Source organism: Triticum dicoccoides, chromosome 1B (assembly GCF_002162155.2).
Source record: "Triticum dicoccoides isolate Atlit2015 ecotype Zavitan chromosome 1B, WEW_v2.0, whole genome shotgun sequence".
NCBI classification, from domain to species: domain Eukaryota; kingdom Viridiplantae; phylum Streptophyta; class Magnoliopsida; order Poales; family Poaceae; genus Triticum; species Triticum dicoccoides.
Genome location: NC_041381.1, coordinates 686,763,847 through 686,777,782, shown reverse-complemented (window position 1 = coordinate 686,777,782; position 13,936 = coordinate 686,763,847). Strand labels below are relative to the sequence as shown.

The window sequence follows — 13,936 nt, the reverse complement described above, 5'->3', positions numbered from 1 at the left end:
ACCATGGTGTCTGTACATAAGTTATCATGCGTGCGGTACATATATTACTATCATGTTTATGCAGAAGTTACCAGGGTGTATTTCAACAACAACAAAAATCCCCCAGTCAAAGTTAACCTACTGTTTTATATGTAAGTTATCAGGTATGTGGTGCATATATTATATATTATAATGTTATTTATACATAAGTTGTCGAGAGTTATGTTTAAACTATTTTTTTTCTCGGGTCAAAATTATCATGGTGTTTATATTAATTTACTCGGTTTTGGTACGTAAGTTATTATGCAATTTACACCGAACTTAGAGCATCTCCAAGGGACTCGCCAAAAGACGCGCGCGCAGTAAACTGACATTTTAGCGCGTGCGGCAAGTTTTCGCGCACTCCAGCGGAGGCGGAAAACTAGCGCTCGCGGGAAGCGATTGCGCACGCGTAGGAGATAGCGGCAGCTCGCGCGGTATATTTGGCGTCGCTTCACGCGCGCCTATAAAATGCGGTGCTCGCCACGCGCTCCACCACACTGCCACGCGCCCATCCCCTCGCCACCTCGCCGCTTCCACCGCTTTCTCGCCGCTTCCAGCGCCCCGCCACCACCACGCCACCATGCCGCCGCTCCGCCGGGGATCTTCGGGCTACCGCGGCGTCCGCGAGCGCCCCAACGGCTGGTACTCCGTCGAGATCCGGTCCGGCGACGTCCGGCTCGGCCTCGGCACGTTCTGGAGCGCGCACGAGGTGGCCCACGCGTACGACACGGCATCATGGCGCCTAGAGAGGCCTCCGTCGCAGATGAACTTCCGGGACGTCTACACGCACGAACAGGCGCAGGCCATCACCCCTCCGCCTCGTCTGATCACGGACCAGGACCGTGCGAACCATCTTCGGCTGCAGCGCCGCCTCCTCGTCACCGAGGAGGACGAGCGAGCCATGGCGGAGTGGCGCCGGCGTCACCCGAAGGACGTCGCCAACGATCACGCCTACTGGGCGGAGAGGACCACAAGGCGCCGCGCGGAGCGGGCGGACCAGCGTCGGCGGAAGGCATTGGCGATATCGCAGTGCGATATCGTTGAAGCAGGTGGGAGGTCGATCTTCACGTCAGACGATGAACGTTGGGAGGACATATGGATCGATACCTCGGACAACACCACCGAGGATGAGGATGATGATGAGGACTCGGAGTAGTTCTAGCTGCACCGTAGTTTCTCTAGTTGCACCGTAGTTTAATTTTATATAGTTGCACCATAGTTCGGTTTTATCTATCTACTAGATGACCCGTTGCGCCAATGGCGCAAAGGACGTGAGCAAACCAAGTATTGAAAGAGTGAACATTAAAATATTTAGACACGGATTGAAAAATATGGAAATGAGTAGCAAGGAAATGATACACAGTGTTCTAAGAACCTTACAAACGATTATTTACAATGTTATTAGCAAGGAAAGTAGATACCCAAAGATACATCATATAAGCGTTATGAAGTGAAGGAACATTAGATGGACCCATTGCCGCGCGTTTCATTGGTGTTGAGAATGATTTTCTTGTCCAGGCAACTCTTCATAATAGTTGCGATTGTTGGCTCACATTGCCCAGAAATTCCTTCAATATGTAGTCCTTATTGAAATCTCTAAAAAGACTTATATTTAGAAATGAAGGGAGTATATAGCGAGAGAACATGATCATAAATTCAAACTTAATGTACTATGTAGCACCAACTAAATTTATGGCAACTCCAAAAACATAGAAAGCATAGAAAATAAACATCTATGCGGTAGAAATATGTTACATGAGGTTTGAGGGATGGAATTAGGAGGGTTTGCATGTGAGTGAATCAGTACATGTTTCTTCTAACAATAGTCTTAGTTTCTAAACCTAATATTAACCTGCAAATCAGAACATGTAATAGTCGAGGTCCATCAAGTTTATTCAAATTACTTCTTAATTTGGAGGAGGTAATAACATGCAACACCTACAATAGACATTGTATCTCGGACTATGAAAGTAGGATTCGAGCATGCAGGACAATAGGAGCCCCCACTTACTTTTCTACCTCTTTTCGCTGTAAATCGACCAATCTCATATTAGCATATTATGAGCAGATTAGTCTAGTTGAGTAGCTTTTGTCTCTTTTTCGAGGAATCTATATCATTTGCCTTACAAATGAAAAACTACACCTGACCTCAAAGCAAACAAAAAGTAAAGAGACAAAAATTTGTCAGGATTAGATATCAATATACAAAAGAACTTGTCCGACAACCTGCAGAAAACTACAATATCTGAAACCCAAATATAACAGTGCAGCAGTAGACAACTAAAACAAAGAATATGATATGTGCATAATTCAACAAAGAATCATTGTTAAAAAAATCTTAAACGAAAGCAAATCGCCTTCCTGGATTATTTGTATTGGGGAAGGCAGAACTGAAGTTGCTAGTGTAAATAACAAATAAATTGTGCTAATTGTATAGAGAACAAAACTAAAACTAATGAAGAAGTATAGGTAATGAAAAATCATTTCAAAGTATTAAGTCACACGGGGGATCAAATTTAAAAGCACATTTTGTTCCCAGATATTGGATGAAGTAAATAAAAAGCAGAAAATGTTGGATATTCCAAACTCCTATACATGCGTGTTGATGTAGTTTGCCGAGTCCAAGTTGTAGCCAGTGTTAGGCTTGCCCTTGTCCGTCATGTCCTCTCCGCCATGCCCATGCACATCTTCTCAGGGGTAGCTTTGAACACCACCACTTGAGAGCCAACCGGGTGATCCGCGACTTCCTCTGGCACGGCGGAAAGATGTGGCAGCCGGATCTGCCCCGTGAACAGACATAAGGTGTGTATGCCTCTGCACCTGTTTGTGTTTGGGCTGAGCACCCCGGCTTCTTCTGCTCATTGTAGATCCATCCTCGCCCTCCGGTGTACGAGCTATGTATCTACCACCTTGTAAGTTGTAACTCTTGTTCTCCTACCTATCAATAAAATGATACACCGCTTGCGTATTCGCGAAAAATAAGGACAGAGGCCACCCAAGTGAGAACAATGACCAACACGAGGAAATCAATTTAAGTAGTTCCAAAGGCAGAAAATAGTAGAGATGGAAAAACAATTTTGCAAGCAGTCCATGGCCTCTGCCACATCGATCAAGAAGCGAGAAAAACACTACATTGAACTATAGTTTTTGTTAGACCTCATGTCCAGAACAGTGTGACAGTTTATTGAAGTTCAAAATTCTCATTGACCATAGTGTGAAATGAGCATCTATGAATAAAGAGCGTGCAGTAAGAAATGTGTGCACTGTACCGCCATTATTCTTGACTGACTCTACCAACCTCACATACTTTCTCCTGCTAGCGATGTCGGTGTTCCTACAAGGGGAAGCAAAACATTCAACTATCACCACTCCACTTCCAGTATATATATATGGTACCAACAGCTTGGCATAGAACCTAATGTTTTTCTGTGAGTTCATGTATCGGCCATTACAGGGTGGAGGCAGAAGGAGAATAATTAAATAACAAGACCGTACATGAAAATAAGCTCCAACATGCAACTCATGAAAGTAGAAAAGAGATCTTACTTCTCAAATGTGCTTCATAGCCATCCAAACACACCCTTTTTGTAAACTTATACATTGTTTATCCCAAACCGTTTGGAACCCACACAGCAGCAGCACGATTTCTGCAGAAATTATTAAAGCAAACAGTCTTAGCATGTCTGCGTCTCACACTCGAGATTTATATATTCATATTCATTACTGCTAGCAAACAAATAAACTATCGTACCTAATAAAGCAAGGATCAGGAATGGTCTATTAAACCAAGAACTGAACAGGTCAGGCATTTAAAACCACTCCCAGAGAGCACAAGCAGCAGAGGTCAGATATATTTCGAGCCCAAAGAACTCAACCTTAGCATGCTAGCATCAGAAACTAATGTAGAGAAGAACAACAACTGCCAATAACTTTTCTGCAAATCTAGTGGATCATCAATTGGACAGATATAATGAGAAGACATTTGTGACAAAGAGAAAGAAAGCTTTCAACGAACAGCACCACAGGGAGGTGCCTCGCTACTGGTTGTACCGAGCTTTTGACAGACAGGACAACGAGGAGGCATGGCTCTACTGGTAGGACATAAGCAATGGGAGGTCCGTCGGCAAGAAGCACACAGCACACCGAAACAGAGATACTAACTGGAGAAATCTTGATGATGAAAAAAAATAAACTGCTGCAACAAAAGAAGCTTATAATCAATCGAGTTGTGGACTTGTTTAAATGAAGAAGGATCACCAAAGGAAATAGCAGATCAAGGAAGAAAACCAAAAAACACATTAGAAAGTAAACATGGGGCAAAATGAATAAAGTAAAACCAAGACAGAGGCCACCCAAGGCAGAACATCAAACGGTGCGAGAAAGGAACATCAAAGAAACACTAAAGAGAGAAAACAGCGAAGAGGAAAAAAGACCATGCAAATATAAAAAGAAGCATGCCCAAGGCCTCCAAAAAACTGATCAAGAACCGGAAAAACCAGTACACCGATCAACCTCGCCCAGCAATGCATTTTTCAGATTTAGAACATACCTAGGAACTTTTTTTGAGAATACGAACATACTTAGGAACTACCCCATTGGGTACTATTGGTGAAGTATCTTGATTCTTTCTATAACCTAGTACGGTAAAAGGAAAGGCACAGACACAGATTACACCCACAACACCGAAATTATATCAACCATGACCCATAGAATAAAGGTAAAACCTTGTAAACTCTGAATAAAAACTACACCCATTGGGCTTATAATCAAGTAAGGTAACATATATCTTTTCTTAGATAATACCTCAAACAGAACATTATATGTACATCTCACACTACAGGGAAAAAACCATACTATACACAAACTACATATGACCAGATTAGAAAGTCCACCATGCTGCAAAAACATTTAGCACCCATTAAAATATTGATTTGGGTTCATACCTACACAAAGCACAGTAATTATTGTGAAGCTAGAAAAAATTGCTCCTACCATAAAAAATATACGCCGACAACAGCATCATCCAATTAGAGCTCGAAAACATGAACAAAGAAGGCACCTATAGTTGTTCATGGAGCTGTGTCTGAACCTCTATTTGCATATGTATAGCTTCTGCCAAGTTCCTAAGAAAAGGCATTTGTTTCCAACTTGAGCACAATAGTTTAAACGCAGCCAACCTTCACTGAATATGTCTGTTCCCATCTCCCTGAATTCATCTGTTCCCATCTCACTCTCAGAAGATATGTCCAAATACCAAACAACGGTAATAGTAACTGCGTTTCCATCTTCCAAGTAGCCAAGATAAGACTACTCCAAACTGACCTTTTTGCCAATGGAATTCTCGAAGCTATTTGTGATGTGGTCTTTAGTTCTTTGTAACTGAACTGACAGTTATCGAATTGCATAGAGACAGCATCTCCATTCTCTTCTTTTGAGTTATTTCCATTCAGCGGTCTGACAGAAGGATCTGCATAGGTACTACAGTATTAGCAACCAAGAACACGATACACTATATTTTTCCTGAACAATAATTATTCAAGTACTTGGTTTCCAGTCAATAGAAGTCACCATTTTCAGTTCTTCTCCTGCAAAAGCACAGTGTAATAATTACCACCACAACCACCAGTACATAAACTACAAAGGAAGCCCCATCCAAAGCTAGTATAGATGAGCTCCGGATGGTGGCGTCGAGGGCGTCAGGTTTGGCTTTAGGCGTGAGCATCTTCACCTCGTGCACGATCAGCCTATGCTTATAATAATCCAAAGATTGGGGTCGTAGCAGCCACGGCCAAGCTTGTGTCGCCGCAACAACTAAATCTACTTTATCGATTGAATGCACTTCATCGATTGGAAGTGGAAAAATAATCAGCCTGCATTGGACATGCAAAAATTCTCTTCGTAGTTCATATATCTCAACTTGTGGCACCATAAGAAGAAATGTCATAAGTAAACTGAAGGGTGAGTTCGTATGTTGATGAGTCCGTAATGAGACAATTCGGCTCAAATGGCAAATAGCCAAATACGGATCAAGAAAATTGAGCATGCAAAGTTTTATAGCTCAATAGCATATAAAATGCCCCCATACTCTAGCATGCTCGAAAGCAAATTAAACTTTTCAACATAAACAGGCAGGATAACAATGCAATGGTTGTGATCAAAATGCAGGAACAAATGTGTGTGTGTGTGTGTGTGTGTGTGTGTGTGTGTGTGTGTGTGTGTGTGTGAGAGAGAGAGAGAGAGAGAGAGAGAATTCACCTTATTCTTCACCAAACTCTTCCCGAAGACTATTGCTCTTCTCTTCTTTCTCAAATCTGCACACATATCTAGAAAAACCTAAACATTATTGCTCTTCTCTTCTTTCTCAAATCTGCACACATGTGTATAGAAAAACCACAAATTGAGAAATCAAAATAAGACTATCAAGACCAGAAGAATCGAGGAGTAAAAACCGAGGGAGGAAGACTTCCATTTGCTTTCCGTCTTTTCTATAATCATGTATGATACCACAGGCATATTCCTTGTCAAACTAACAAGAAAATTCACTGAAATCTAGAAAGGGATAATTTCTTCACTCCCATAATCATGGGATCTAAAAGTTAAAACCATGTGAAATTAGTATAAGCCTGCTATAACACTAATCGGCATAAGGGTTGCCACTGTCCAACCTGAGTAAAAAAATCATTTGCTTTCAAGACCATCATCCCAGTGCCAATAGTCCTCAGGTAAAAAATGCTTGTATCCAGTATTCAATTTACCTACTTGATGCAAATGTAAAAGCTCTATAATACCTCATAATGCAAGAAGATTTTCAGTATGATTGTTATAGAACTGAATTGAGTAGTTCACTCAGCCCTTCAGGTGCAACATTTTTATCTCTCTAAGCTTCAGTTTGGAAGGATCGGTACAAACAAAAACTGATACCCATGCAGCTACAAAGGCAATATTGTAATTCTCATTTGACAGACATTGTAACCGAACCTTGCTGCATATTTCAGATTGAGTTCAGAGAACTACAAGATTTGTGTTGGCATGGACTCTCTCAAGATGCACAGTCAGAACAATTTTGTCAAAACTATGTGTCCTCCTCAATCTGCAGGCCATGACCATGCTCACGACCTGTGCCGTCCTCCTCAATCTGGGGCTGCTTCTCTCCCCGCAATAAGGCATCTTCCTCACTCACCGTCGAGGTGGTCATGGCCATCACCATCTCTCCACCAACGAAAATAGAATGAGAAAGAGAGAGTTAGCAGTCGCCCCGATCTGAAGGAAAACAAGAGAGAGAGAAAGGATGGACGAACGGCGGCATGGGAGCAGGACGGAGCCGGCCATCTATGCGGTTCGTGCTCCTCCTGCAGAGGACGACGGCGACAGTGCCGTGGACTATCACTGTGGCTTGAGCTCCTCTAGGTCGTCGCTGCACGTATGGAGATGGAGTACGGGAAGAAGGCAGAGCTGCTCCGCCCCGCCCCGATCTGAGAGAGCCAGGGTGGACAGACAGCGGTGCGAGGAGCTGCGCCGGCCGCCACGCACGTAGAAGAGGAGGGGAATCGGAGGAGGAGGCGCAGAGGAACGGGAGGAGAGAGAGACAGAGGAGGTGGAGGCAGATACTTTTAGGCCTCGCCCCATCTCTCGCACGTACGCTCACGCCTTAGCCACGCTATAAAGTAGCTGATTCATTGGACGCGTAGCTAAAGAGGTCCACCCTGCAGCGGCTTTCGAAGAAGACGTGAATGTACTCCCTCCGTTTCTAAATAAATGTCTTTCTAGAGATTTCAACAATTGACTACTTTTTAGCGCGCCGCGCGTTGCGCGGCTGTTGGAGATGCTCTTATCGGAGCATGTTTCAAACAACATTTTTTGGGGTCAAAGTTACCGTGATGTTTGTATGTAATTTATCATGTATGTGGTGCATATATTACCATACTATCTACACATAACTTACTGGGGTATTTTTTTAACAAATTTTTTCCTTTGGTGAAAATGTTATCATGGTATTTATACGTACATTATGAGGTCTGCGGTGCATAAATTACCATATTGTTTACGGAGAAGTTATGGCGGGGTTGGACTTAAGTTATCAGTTAAGAGGAATGGAAACAAGGGATGTAGGTTCGGGCTTTAATTTATTTGTACAATTCAAAAGGACCAATTCAAAAATCTTAGTTTATGTGCATGCAAGTAAAAAATTTAGTTGGAACCATACACATCCAATTGTTAGCTGAGTTGGTTAGTCTTGTATGGACTGATTGGTGGGGGCAAGAGTTCAATTCCTATTTCATGTCCACAGTTTTTTGACTTAAAAACAAAATAACATGTTTTAAATGGCAGTGCACGTAATTTAGCGGGAGATTGCACGATCTGAAATCGATTGGCATCCGGATCGTTCGGATCTGAAGCAAAAACTAAGTGGTTCTCTATGATAATTTGTGTGATATATTGTTTCTCTCTCAATGTGGCATCTGATTTTATTTTATTTTTGCGGTGTATTCCATTTATATCAGATTGGCACTTCCAGTACTTTGCCATTTCCTATGTAATTTTTTTGGCGAGGACATTTCCTATGTATATTCTAGCTTCTCAGATTTGCGCGTAGTACACGGCACATTTGACTCCCATCAACTACACACACATTTGATCCTTTTTCTGGATTTCTGAAAACGTGGCCGAAAAAATAAATCACATTACTGAGTGTTCATTTTAATTAAATTTTTGACAATATGCATGCTTGTAGGGAAAGGATATATAGGAACGTGTCCTTGTCTGTTTTGGTTTAAAAAGGATACGACTATCCAAAGCAAATGCTAGTAGTACAATATTAGCCTTGCACACATCAATCTCTCGCTGTCTGAAAAGAAAAATACCTTGTCCGGCAAGAAAGAAGGAAAGAAAGGAGATGTGTAAATAGCAGGCGCGAACCAAGACGAAGGCATACACAAACCCCATCTCTCACACGTCGGCTAGCTGGTGACTGGTGAGACGAAGGCGAAGGACGATCGAGCAGGGAGGAAGCAAACAAGGATCGATGGCGCCAAGGAAGATGGACTCTGTGGTGCCGCCCCTCTCCGAGTTCCCCAGCCCCACCGCCGCCCGCACCAGGTCCGGCCGCCATACGTCTCCATGCATCTCCGTCGTAGCTTCCATGTGAATCGGTCGTGCATTATACTCCTACCTTGCACAATGCACAGCATGCATGCAGTGCAATTTATTTTGAATCTTTGCTGCATGCAGGATGGCGGTGCCGGCGTACGAGATCATGTTCGGCAAGCTCCAGCTTCGCAGCCTGTTCGACGACTACTTCCATCAGCCAGGCAGCGTCAACGCCGGCATCATCTTGAAGACGCCGGAGGATCCTACTGTTCAACTCAGCGCCGCCGTATCCTACCACACAAGAAGAAAACAATTATGCTTGTTTGTTCAACCTGATACTATTTTGAGCCCCTTTTTAGTTAATACGAGTATAAAGTTCCGGAGATATGGAAATTAAGATCACAGAAGTGCTGTTTAACTTTCCCTAACTTAAAACTCACTAGATGTCTCCAGCTGGTGGAGAGGCCATGTTTCGGTGGCAAAGGTGCTTGATTACCTTCATATATATGTTCACCAAGCCTATTATATTCTGTGACATGTACCCTAAACACAAAATGGATTTACTGTTTTCTTTGCAGGGATTTGGATAATCCCAACACATATGTGGACCTGCTCGCGTCAACCGCAAAACCGTAAGCGCACGGCTAGCAACATTTACTAGTAGTGTTGTTGCGAGATGTGAATTGTGTTAATTTGGGGTTCTTATGACTTGTATATCCAGTATGTTGCAGGTGAAATCATGTGCTTACTATCCAAAGTATGGCATTGGCGCTTTCGGAACATTCCCTTTGCTTATGGCAAACAGGTAGGCTAATTGTATGTGTTTCTTGGTTGCACACCATGCCTAGAGTTGCTGCGTGTATAGTTTAATTCCGTTAGTTCATGTTATGATAAGTGTGTATTTTCATGATTCACTAAAAGATTTTTCTCGTTGTTGATTAATTCTGAATATGATTGCACGCCGTAAGAATGACTAATCAAGTCGAATTTTCCTGGCCCACAGGGGGCAGGGTAAAGAAGATTACGGTATCATGGGTGTAAGATATGGTTCGAAGAATCTGTCGGTTGGAGCATCCTTCCTGCCATTTGCTGGTATGCTATTATTTATATCTCTAGTTGGAACTTCGAAGTGTGGTGTAGTGAAAATAATCTATGCCCAAGTAGATGTTCATCTTAGCTTTGAAACAACTCAATTGTTCTATAGTACACTTCTAATTACAGGCCATGATATGCTGATATTATTACTTGTCTTTGCATAGTATCTGGTGAGGTACCCTATGGTGCATGGCTGGTTACGAGGAAAGGAAGATTAAGTGCAGGGGTACATTACAAGCCACTTGGTGAGTGTTATTACTTATTAAACCTTCAATCATCATTAGGATCTATGTTTTACTCCTCATGAATATTAATGACCATCATCAAAGTTCATTGCTATTCACATGTATAGTTAGAAACTGCCTTGTATACAAAGGTCTATGTACATTGTATATTTCCTATATGTTACTAGTCTCAATCAGTAGCCAAGCCAAGTGCAAAAGATAAGCAAGAAAGCCTCGGTCAGATACATATCTTCTAGTTTATCTCTAGTTTGGGCATCAAGAATTTAATTCTACGTTTGTGTCTATAATACGTCAGCAGGTCCAGCAGGTGAAAGCGAGAACACTGCACCTTTTAATGACTTGAAAAACTGGAACTGTGCAATCAGTTATGGCACAGGGTCAACTAGCCTACTCAGCCCTTCATACATTTTTGCTCTAGAGCTTCTTCGAAGTACACAGGTTTGTTGTAGTTTCCTTCTTACCTGATAAGAGACTCGCATCTTTTTGTTAGCTTACAACACTTAAGGTCTTTTGACAAGATTGTAAACAGAGTATGCTGATGGACACTTGCAAAATGCTATTCCTTTCAACTCTGGTGAATATGAACTCATGTTTCTGAACAATGGATTAATCAACTTTCACTTCTACACATAAGAGTTATATTTTTAGAAGTTAAATATCTGGTTTTTGACTAAAACAGAGTATTCGGTAAATGATCCATCAGAGTGAAATATGGTGCATATGCACGGTTCATTCTCTCATTGTTTGTTTTAGGCTATTTTTTAAAAAAGAGAACAATTTATTGCTAAAACAAAACCATAGTATGTATTAGGCTATTCCTTTCAACTCTGATGAATATGAACTCACCTTTATTGGAACTCACAACGAAATTTTCTTTTCTTTGACGTGCAGCTGGTTGCATCATTCTATAGGCGCCATGTTATCGACACAAAGGTAAGTGTAGTTATATTTCAATTCGTGGTCGATAGATTATTTCCTCTCGTTTGCCAACTTACTTAACTCTATAACTCTGCTACTAGGGGAGCCTTTCCCCCAGTGAAACTTTAAAAAATCAAAAAACTCTGACACTCCTCATACTTCAGTTTGACTTCTGCTTTGCGAAGGTTCAGTTGAGTCTTTCAGTTCCATTGAAATACCATGTCAATTTGTTAAACATAGGCTAATTCGCCTTGTCTGAATCGTAGTATTTTAGCCTCTAGTTGTAGCAAAGAAATATCAGAATTTTATTGGATACCTTTTGTCCCTATCTGTAGGAAATAAATAAAGGTGTTCCCTTTTTTGGAACCAAAGGCTACGTTGATTTTGGGCTTGAGTTGAACAGAAGGTAAATCTCAAATGAGGAGATATTTCTCGGTTTTGCATTGATGCACCTAAGTACCTGACAACCTTCAGTTCTGTATGATTTTTTAGCTTGGAGAAAGACAAGCCAGCAGAAAATGAGGCGGACGATTCCTTGTTTCAGGTAGCTGCCAGTTGGCAGCCTAATTCAAGTTTATTAGTAAAGGTTAGTTGCACCCCTCTTTATTAATTATAGGCCTTCATTGTGGAATGTGTTATGTATCCCTGCATTAGTATGTGCATATAGATAAGAAAAAAGTTAGTGTGTGTGCATATTTATATACTTCCCTCTACTCGAATTTGTGTTTTAGTTTAGCCTCTGATAAAATGACAAACCAAAGAAAGACATGGCATCTAATAAAATGTTCCCACTAAAATGTGTTATTGCATGAGTAGGCCTTTATATATAGTTATCTATATCTATTTATGTCTATTTATATCTAAAAATCAGTATTGTTTTCTAAACAGGGGAAGGTGGGTTCCTCCAAGTCGTCTGCTGCTTTGGTGTGCAATTCTTGGTGGAAACCCTTCTTAACATTTAGCGCCACAGGTTCGCATCCTTCAACTTCTTAAGAAAGAATCATTTGCGAATATAACTTTTTTATTCTTTTGGCAAAAGGCTACTACCAAACTTGTTTTGCTTCTATTTTTTCGTGTTCCTGCATAGGTCATTAATTATATCTTTTTGTTCATCGTGAATTGGTATAGGCTAGCGAGAAATGTTTACCCTAAGCACTCTGAGTGGCACAACTAAATTAATTATAATTTCTTGCTTGCAGTCGAAAATGATCACCAGCAAGGCACTAGATCATACGGAGTTGGATTCCGTGTCGAGGATATATGATCAGAAGCCAGGTCCATTATTTATCTTACTGGTTGTATTGTAAACTTAAAAATGGTGCTTTTATCCAAGAGTTCATATTGAATGTTGTGCTAATAAGACTACTTTCCCAATATTATTGGATTGCAGTTACCAAGTAGCTGATTCGGTTTAAACGAGGACTTTGAACCAGATCTTGCGAGAGAGAATGGGAAGAACCGCATATGTGCATTGTCACATTTACCAGCAGGGCTCAGAGCCTGCACATAGGATGTTTATTTTGTGGTACCTCGGATTTCGTAAAAGTTACTTGTCAATAGAAAATTTTATTAATTATTATGCTTCATGTATTATTTTGCATTTAGTTAACTCCGGGAGATGATAATATTAGAGGCACACATCATGCAGTGTTGCAAAAATCAGCAAGTATAATAGCATGTTGCTGATGTTTCTGATTGATAGTTCATCAACGATTTCTACATGGACCAACATCTATTATTAGAGCATCTCTAGCAGCGACCCACAAAATAACCGCCAAAATACGGATCCGCGTGGAAAATCCTTTCCGACCAGACCTCGCAAAGGCGTCCGTCCCATAAAATTTTTTGCGGGGCGCGACATAATTCCCGTCCCAACCCGCGAAAACTCGGGTTCCCCCCTCGGCCCGTCGGCGCCCTACAGTAGCGGTTGGTGGGGGCGGAGGGGGGGGGGACATTTCAGCCCGCGCTTTTCCCCACCCACCGCCGCCCCTCTCCTCCTCGCCCCGCGCTTTTCCCCACCCCCCGCCGCCGGACCGCCGCCTATGATTCCAGCCAAACTAGCCGGCGGGATCACGCCAGAGGGCCGCCACACGCCCGAGCTTGCCCTCCACCACTTCCTCCTTCGTCTGTAGGCCAGAAAGTTGCAGATCGGCGGTTGTTCGACACGGCGGCCAGATTTGGCGTTTTCCGACCACCTGTGGCTGCGCCAAGCTATAGATTGGTTGGGGAGCACCCCGCGCAGCCCCAGCAAAGCCCCAGCACCGCATGCAGGTACGGGTTCGTCCTGTAACCGCCGCCATCAGTTTCTCGGTAAGGATTCGGCCGGCCGGTCGCCGGGCTCGGCGCTCGCGCAGCGGCTCACTGGCTCGCCGATGCCGCTCATACAGTATGACGACTGCACGCGGACAGTGCTACGACTAACTTCTCGCACGTTGAAGCACCCCGGATGGTTGTTCTTTAAATGCGAAAACAACGGGGTATGTGTTGTTTCCATTCTGCTTTGTCACCGTATTCTTCGATTCAATTTCGATAGCTCATTTTAAACATCGTCATGTGTGTAGGAAGATGGA

General features: G+C 42.5%; 1 protein-coding gene and 1 long non-coding RNA gene across 2 annotated transcripts; both read left to right on the top strand.

Annotated features, from left to right (window-relative positions):
* The first annotated feature begins 9,043 nt into the window (after nt 1-9,043).
* On the top strand, nt 9,044-11,611 carry LOC119350935. Its single transcript, XM_037618537.1, has 10 exons — nt 9,044-9,117; nt 9,250-9,394; nt 9,552-9,592; nt 9,687-9,740; nt 9,830-9,913; nt 10,112-10,200; nt 10,368-10,448; nt 10,753-10,886; nt 11,340-11,381; nt 11,468-11,611. The coding sequence occupies exons 1-10, from the start codon at nt 9,044-9,046 to the stop codon at nt 11,609-11,611; spliced, it is 888 nt and encodes a 295-aa protein (XP_037474434.1).
* A 245-nt stretch (nt 11,612-11,856) lies between these two features.
* Nucleotides 11,857-13,079, top strand: LOC119349684. The gene is made up of 4 exons (XR_005169495.1): nt 11,857-11,952; nt 12,255-12,336; nt 12,566-12,641; nt 12,757-13,079. It is a non-coding gene; the product is annotated as an uncharacterized LOC119349684 (long non-coding RNA).
* Nucleotides 13,080-13,936: the final 857 nt, after the last annotated feature.

What these genes read in the sequence shown, in the direction of transcription:
- LOC119350935 (XM_037618537.1), top strand. Translation starts at nt 9,044, where the DNA reads ATGGCGCCAAGGAAGATGGACTCTGTGGTGCCGCCCCTCTCCGAGTTC. An exon ending in CCCACCGCCGCCCGCACCAG is followed by an intron (nt 9,118 to 9,249) that starts GTCCGGCCGCCA and finishes TGCTGCATGCAG; the next exon opens with GATGGCGGTGCCGGCGTACG. An exon ending in AGCTTCTTCGAAGTACACAG is followed by an intron (nt 10,887 to 11,339) that starts GTTTGTTGTAGT and finishes TTTGACGTGCAG; the next exon opens with CTGGTTGCATCATTCTATAG.